At 38.4% G+C, this 7,951-nt stretch overlaps 1 protein-coding gene across 1 annotated transcript in view; it reads right to left on the bottom strand.

Moving 5' to 3' along the window:
- The window catches only part of CUNH7orf72 (chromosome unknown C7orf72 homolog), a 24,966-nt gene extending 19,245 nt beyond the window's left edge, over positions 1-5,721 (bottom strand). The window contains 2 exon segments of the mRNA XM_019473030.1: positions 1,194-1,276; positions 5,208-5,721. Of these exon segments, the coding sequence (XP_019328575.1) occupies positions 1,194-1,276; positions 5,208-5,721 (597 nt within the window).
- Positions 5,722-7,951: the final 2,230 nt, after the last annotated feature.

The following is a 7,951-nucleotide window of genomic DNA, read 5'->3' as shown; positions in this document are numbered from 1 at the left end:
AGTCAGCAGTGTGCCCTGGCAGCCAAGAGGGCAAACCGCATCCGGGGGTGCACCAAACACAGTACAACCAGCCAGTCAAGACAGGTGATTATGCCACTGTGTTTAGCATTGGTGCGGCCTCATCTTGACTACTGTGTGTGGTTCTGGGCCCCACAAGTTAAAAAGAGTGTTAAGATACTTGAATGTGTCCAGAGGAGGGCAACAAAGCTGGTGAGAAGGCTGGAAGGCATGTCCTGTGAGGAGTGGCTGAAGACTTTGGGCTTGTCTAGTTTGGAGAAAAGGAGGCTGAGGGGCGACCTCATTGCTCTCTACAGCTGCCTGAGGAGGGGAAGTGGAGAGGGAGGTGCTGATCTCTTCTCCCTGGTATCCAGTGATAGGACATGTGGGAACGGTTCAAAGCTGCACTAGGGGAGGTTTAGGCTGGCCATTAGGAAGCATTTCTTTACCGAGAGGGTGGTCAAACACTGGAACAGGCTTCCTGTTGGAAGTGGTCGATGTCCCACGCCTGTCAGCGTTTAAGAGGCATTTGGACAATGCCCTTAACAACATGCTTGAACTTGGTGAGCCCTGAACTGGTCAGGCAGTTGGCCTAGATGATCATTGTAGGTCCCTTCCAACTGAAATAGTCCATTCCATTCCATTCCATTCTAACTATTTAAGCATGTGCAACACTTTAAGGACTATGAATAGTCTTATCAGTGTAGAAGGATAAAGGATGCCATTACATTTTCAGTATGCGAAAGACTTAATTAGACTTGTGCTATGGAATCACTGATTTACTTATTTGTAACTTGCAACAAATAAGGCAGTGCCTAAGTATTAAATATGTAAGTATTTACACCAAGTATGAGGTTTTGGTATCTTTTGTACATTCTGGTATTTTTGCTCCGGTTACACATAACTGACATTGGTAGTATCGGTCTCACATTACAGTCTAAATGTCTTAACTAGAGTAACAGTACAAAAAATGAAAATTATTGGAGCGATGGCCACCATTAAAATCTGGTCATGCTAACATACAGCTATGTGAAATATAGCCCTTATTTCAATATAATTAGATGAAGAAATGAGAAAGTCCGATTTCACTACACTACTGTAATCACTGCCAAAAGTATGTTAAATGGAAAGCAGACTAGATACAAAATTATTTAAATATGTTTTCTGTCATTACAAGAAGAGCACCAGACACTAGCCTTGAGATTGGGATCCATACAAAATGCAAAAATATGGTTTTGGTCAGGTAGAGCAGGAGCAACTTTCACTGGAGTTATCCAACCTGAAAGAAAGGGCTTCCTATTGTGTTAATCAATTTGCAGCAATCCTTACTGTTTTAAGCTGGATGAAAACAACTCATGGCTTCCCATAAATATCGATGCACCAATGTTCAGTTACCTGCTACCACTCTAAATTAAAACTTCCACAAAAATACATTAAATTACATGGAAGATGAAAGTAAGTGATAAATAATATCATAACATACATTGCTAGAGTTTGGCCTACTTCACATATTGTCATGTACAGTACTAACTGCATAAAGGAAAGTATCCAAATTAGCAAACATAATAATAAAAGGTTGTTAATGCAACCTGAACTAGTAATTGCATATTGCATTTCTACAGTTATATAATCTTTGCCAACCCTGAAAGCAATAAACAAGTTATTCCGTGAGCAGTAGGTGACTAATTTTCTAAAGATATTTCCTCTCTCCTTCATCCTCCCAACTCCATATTCCAATAATTTGAGCTCTCTCTGACCAGGTCCTGTAAATCAGGCTTAGGAACCAAGAGGCCACATCCTGCAGTTATTGTAGAGTCACATATGTACCGATTGGTGAGCCAGTACACACACGCTGATAACCAAGTGAGCTGCTGCCAAATAGAAAGATGTTACAATGCCCGAGTTTCAGCTCCCTCAAGAGGAACACTCCTTTTTGTCTTTCCTCTCCCCAGACTTCAACCTTCAAAAATCTTGCAGGGATGTAATTATCCTTGAGATGTTTATATCTCTGTAAAATTTGGCAGAAATTGGCCAATGGGGTTAAAAATTATTAGGAGAGAACCAATAGATAAAAAAGATGAATGGAAACAACTTGTCTCCTTAGGGAATCAGGATAAAACCCACAAAATAATCCTATAAATAAGGTAAGGGATATGTATGAGAGTATAATTCAAACTGCTGTGCCATTAACTAGCATAATGCTTTTGGTGACTTTGGGAAAGGTGTATTTCTAAATATACTTTGTTATACTATACTAAAAGGGGTCACACAACCATCACGCCACTCTCTATGAACACTGGAAACTTTTTAAGTATCAAGAACATACTACTTAGGTAGTTCTCAACCTGCTTTTTACTTCCAGACCCCCCAAAATTTCCAATGCATATGAAGACCTTTATGTAGCAAATTTAAGCTAATTCATAATACAGTTACTTTTCCTAGTTATTTGTAGAAATTTTAGGCATACTTTGGAGAAAATAGTTCAAAGACTAGAAGTTGAAAACCACTGTGCAGAATGCAAAATTAGTGCTTGCAGAACTAATCACTCTGACAAAGTTTAAAAGAAAATCACAGCTTTCAGTAAGAGACTAAGTTTAGTATCCTAATGCCATATGTAGGTACTGAAATAATATGACCTGGTTTTTAAAAGAGCTTTTTGCACAGTGTGCTATAACTTTAAGTTGCTGCTTTTGAAAAGCTTGACAGAATTTGTGGATCTTTCCACTGTGAAGAGCTTTCAAACTGAATCACTCTCCAATTAAAACAATTCTTTTGGAAAGTGTCTCTTAAACAGGTAATGTGCTTGCAGTAAAGATGGTGGCTGCAATTTCATTGCCTCAGCTTGCAGTAAACTTCAAATGCTATCTGCAAATATACAACTTGGACTCATATGGGAATGCTCCCATTAAGTTTTATGTCTGAAATGTTGTAATTACTTAATACGCATGCATATACTACTGCACTCGACAGTAAAGAGGTAGATGGCTCAAATATATCCATCCATACGTCCTAGTAGTTCCATAAAAATAGTCTTCCTCTGGTTCATTGATTAAGGACCTAAAGGTTACACCTGTTATTCCTTGTGCTCTATGTGTAAAACACTCATGACAGCTACAATGTCCTTAGGAGGACATGTATATAATTTTACATTTTCTTTGATAATTGTACATATGCATTTCTAGAGACCTCTGCTTTTGCACTGTATACTGTAATTTGCCATCTTGACACTACTGGCCTACTGCTGGGATGATTAATCTTCTAACATTTACTTCTCCTTTTGCTTTCAGTGGAAAGATCTAGCACAAAAATGGAAATAATTTTTTCTTTAAGTCAACTTTCTGGAGGTTTCAATGCCCCTAATGATTTGCTCAGTCCACAGGATTGAAAATGGCATGATCTGTTCTTGTCCAAGTTGGGAACTCAGTGTCTTGGCTTTATCACTTTAAACTAATGACAAGCTTAATGATACTGCCAGTTTCAGTTTATTACTTAAGCTAATCTCCCAATCTGACAAAGCAGGATTCAATGACGGATGATGAATTTGGGGAATTTTTGGTTTGGATTCTGAGTCAGAAACTGAAGATGTACTCATTCACATTTCTAAGCTGTTTCCCAGAAACCATGAAAGCCAGAACATCTTTTTGTTTTGTTTTTAAAGGAAAAAGTGAGATTCTTATGTCACTATATAAAGACATATGCAGAGAGGTTTCACAAACCCAGCGGTCTCACAAGCTTCACTGCACCTCACTGTTGTTCAAAAACTGTGCACTGTTTTTGACCTCTTATATTTTAAAAGTAGTAGGACTTGATGACATTCAGTTTCAAATTTTGTTTGTGTTCATTTCAGGTGTGTCTCTATCTGCCAGAGTATCTCTATCTCTGTCTCTGTCTGCTTTTCTCTGTGTTGGAAAAATTAATGGTCAGATAGAATTGCATATCTCAAATCTTCTTTCCCCTTCACTTTTCCAGAAGCTTTCAGAAAAAACCATCTGATCAGTTCTGATTTGTGTCTGAGGTCTAATTTCATATGTAAAGGGAGAACACAGTAACTGAGAAATAAGAGTGAAAATTATATGGGATGAGCAAGAAAAAAAAGGAAAATTATGGAGTCTATTTTTTATCCCTTGTGGTTTCTTGAGTTCTTTCAGGTTCTGTTATATGACTGCAGTAAGCTTAAAGTGATTTAAGATGCAAAGTTCGAAGACAGAAACAAGGAACCAGAAACACTCCTGAATTTATAGCATGTAGACTTTATGGTGACAATAACACGGATAAAGTATAGCTAACTGTGAAGTGAGAGTGTTATCTCTGTGTAGTAAAATGGAACAAGCTTATTTACGTTTCTTTACCATGTTCTAAGAAATGCCTCCCCCCATCTATAAGCAAGTTGCCTGAGTTCTCATAAAATTTTGATCTAGGTGTAATGAGTATTTCTCTATGAAAATCATTGGAATTGGCTTAATCTTTCTAAAAATTCAACCATATTGCTTACTGCTAATTATGTCTGCATTTAGAAGCCCAGAGTAGATATTTCTGCTTTCCAAAATTTTCATCAGAAAATTCTGAATATTAACCACCAACCCAATTTTGCTTCACATTAAAAAGAGTGAATTTCCGTTTTGATGCTGTAATCAATACGAAATGATCAGACCCAACTTTATGTGTAACACATTGATATAAAATAAGAGGGTAATATGTACTTTGACCAACATGTGATGGCAGTCCTAAAGAACTTCTGTTCTCCGATCAGCTAGACCCTGGAATAGGTCTTTAAATGCACTGCACTGCAACTTGTCAGGAAATACTAGAAGACACAGAAATATCCAGGGGATTTCCTGACTCTGGAGTGATGTGTTATTTTGATTTACATTAAAACAGGTGCTCATTAGGACTATTGTATGTAACTACACAATTTACCTAAATAGATTTTTTAAAACATTATTTACCTTCAAAGATTTTTTTTTTCTTTTTAGCATTAGAATGCTCATTAGAATTTGCTGACTGGTACCTCTTTGCTACAGCAGGGGCAATGAATCATACAAACACTCTATTGCAGTTGTTATATTCAGTTCAAATATCCAGGGCAAATATATTTTATAAGGTTTGTTCTTTCAGGACCTTGGGGAATGGAGTTCAGAAACTAATTGTATTTATTTAAGCATCACCGATTTCTTTGGTGATTAAGAAATAAAAAGAGTAGTTTGCTTTACCTCTGAGTTGTGCCCTGACAGAAGCAGCTGACACAGCCCTGGAATTCCACCTTCTGTCCTGGTTGGTTTCCTCCAGGAGGATCATCTGCCTCCTGTGGGGAGGCTCGCCTCTCTTTCCTGTGATGGGGACCTGCTGGTGAGGTTTCCAATCACTGTAGTACACCAGGGATTCAACAGCTCTTCCAACATTGGGCTGCAGGTCAGCATCTGCTCCTGGACTCACAAAACCTGAGCAGGGATCCACTAAAGGCACATCATCCCGGTGTGGGAATAAAGGGTAATTCGGCTCTACTAGAGAGGTGAATGGATTGAATTTAAGGAAAGAATTACTGTTTCTCTCTTCAAAGCTGGCAAAGCCATGTCTGTTGTCAGGACCTCTCACAACAGGCATGCACATCTTCTTTAACAGACTTCGATACTGTTGGCGATCCATCTTGTGAACTGGTTCAACTGACAAGGCAGACTTTTTAAAAGCACTTGCCTGCCTTTCAGCTCCACGGGAAACCACGGTCATTCTCTTCTATTGTCCTTATGTGGCACTAAAGTTAAAAGACTCCACTTGCTCCTGTTTCTCCAAGTTTCTGAAGTCCTAGCCAACAAACCACAGTAAAACTAGAGGTCATCCTCCAGAAGATCAGTTCACAGAAACCATAAAGAGAAAGGCAGTGGTTTAAGTAGTGAATTCTTTCCTGAAAAGAGATTTATCAAGTATGGTACAAAAAGAACAGAGCCACTGAATAAGCAGAGAGGTTTTTTGTTGCTTGGTAACGATGGAAACCACCTCGCAATGAAATGTCTCCTGGTGTGAAACATGGTTCATGCGTACCACAGTAATCTAGTCCTTCAAGTGAATACAGACAGCAACTTCAAATGGTACTACCAATTACTTATTCATCTAGTAGAGGCAAAATTAAGAAGTTTTCAATCTTAATAAGAATTATATGGTGTTTTCATTTAAGTATTTTATAATAAGCTATTCTGTTGGTATCTACATCACAAATACGAATTAAATTGAAACACAGATTTAACACAAAATTTATCAAACACAACCGCAGATAAATGCAAATCCAGAAAACTTAACAATTATTACTTGGAATAAGTAAATCACATTGACACCAGAGTTTCCCATGCAGCTTAATTTCCTCCAGAGTTTTGCCATTTGTTCTATCAGGTTGGCAGTCTCAAGTCAGAATATGCAGCACTCATTTCCTAATCCCAAGCTCGACCGTCTTCAGTTAGCGATCTAAACAAAAGCAGTCTGATTTAGAGAGGTCCTCTCTGCATGAATTCAGTGCCATCTGCAAAGGTCTGGCACTTCGGAAAAATCAAACTACATTTATTTGGACAGCTCAGTTCACACTATGGGGGCCTTTATTTTGTGGCCTTGTCAGGAAAAATTAGGGCACAGAGTCTGATCATTCTCTCATTTATATTAGTCTCACACAGATGTAACTTCCCTGAATTCCTAACTTGCTTTTGATCAACATGAAATCAGAAATGGGCCTAACATTTATTAGAGTACAGGTTTATAGTAATAAAAAATTGTGTTCCATAATGCAGAATCATGCTGGGGGTTTTTTTGGAGTAGTTTGCTGATGAATCAGAAAAAAACAAATAAATCAAGCTTCATTCTTTATTAAGACAGCTTTCATATATAGGTCACAAGAACTAAAATGCGTAAAAAGTGACAGCTGACAACATTGTATATGCAGCACCGGCATTGTAAGGCTAAGCCAATACTACGAAAACACAGAACTCTTTGTCTGACACATCTTATGTCTACTTTCTATCATACTTGTACATTCAAGTTAGTGAAAAGATACTTCCAAAATTTGACTTCTGCCAGTAACAAGCCTTTAAAGTGCTATACTGCTGTCTGTATTTACTGACACTCAGTAATCTCCATACCAGATATAATTAGTTTTACACTAGAAATAACATCCAGTGTTGCAGACTGACCTTTTTCTCCACTTCTTACCTTCTCCTGGAAAGCTTTAGAAAGAGATGGCAGGAGAGGCGAAGACATGGGACCCAGGTAAGGTACAGGATGGAAGACATTGCAAGGATGACTCATGTTTTGTTGCATTCATTTTGCAGAGTGAATCCAAGCTTTATCTTGGATTTTGTTGACAGGATTCTATCCAGATTATCCTGGGAAGTAAATTTGCCTAGTAAGGCTGAATTGTTTCTAGTGTCAATTTTCAGAAGTGATCCATGCTTTAAGGAAGCACATGGATGAGCCAGTCATATGTCTAAGCTAGTCCTCTTTACTAGATGTCTGCCTTTTGTTTTGCTTCAGGATTCCTGTGGAGCAGTCTTCTTGGTTCTTTGATGTTAACAGCTATTTTTCTTCTCTGGCACAGTAACAACATACCAAATTTTCCAACAGAGTGAAGTTTTCCTGCCAGACTTCATTTGCTTCCCAAATAACTCATTTTCTCCCCCTCCATTCTTTCACAAAATCCTTTCTCTAACCTACTACAAATTAAGTACTCTTATGCCACAGAAACCTGCAAATGTCCTGGGATTCCAGACACTTTCTTAATTGCCTTTTTGTAGCAGTAAAGACTGAGTAGCACAGCTGTAAATGCTCATGACAGTGACTAGATCAGCACAGTTCTTTGGTTTTGCAATGGAAACTTCTTTACTCTCTCCTTTTTTTGGGAACGACTGCAGCGAGCATGAAGCAAGTTCACTGTACCTTTGGCCACCGCCGGGTGCAGTCTGCACCGCCGTCGGCCTGG

Source organism: Aptenodytes forsteri, unplaced genomic scaffold (assembly GCF_000699145.1).
Source record: "Aptenodytes forsteri isolate BGI_AS27 unplaced genomic scaffold, ASM69914v1 Scaffold150, whole genome shotgun sequence".
Lineage (NCBI taxonomy): Eukaryota > Metazoa > Chordata > Aves > Sphenisciformes > Spheniscidae > Aptenodytes > Aptenodytes forsteri.
The sequence above is the reverse complement of the archived record's forward strand: the minus strand, read 5'-3'. Positions and strand labels throughout refer to the sequence as shown.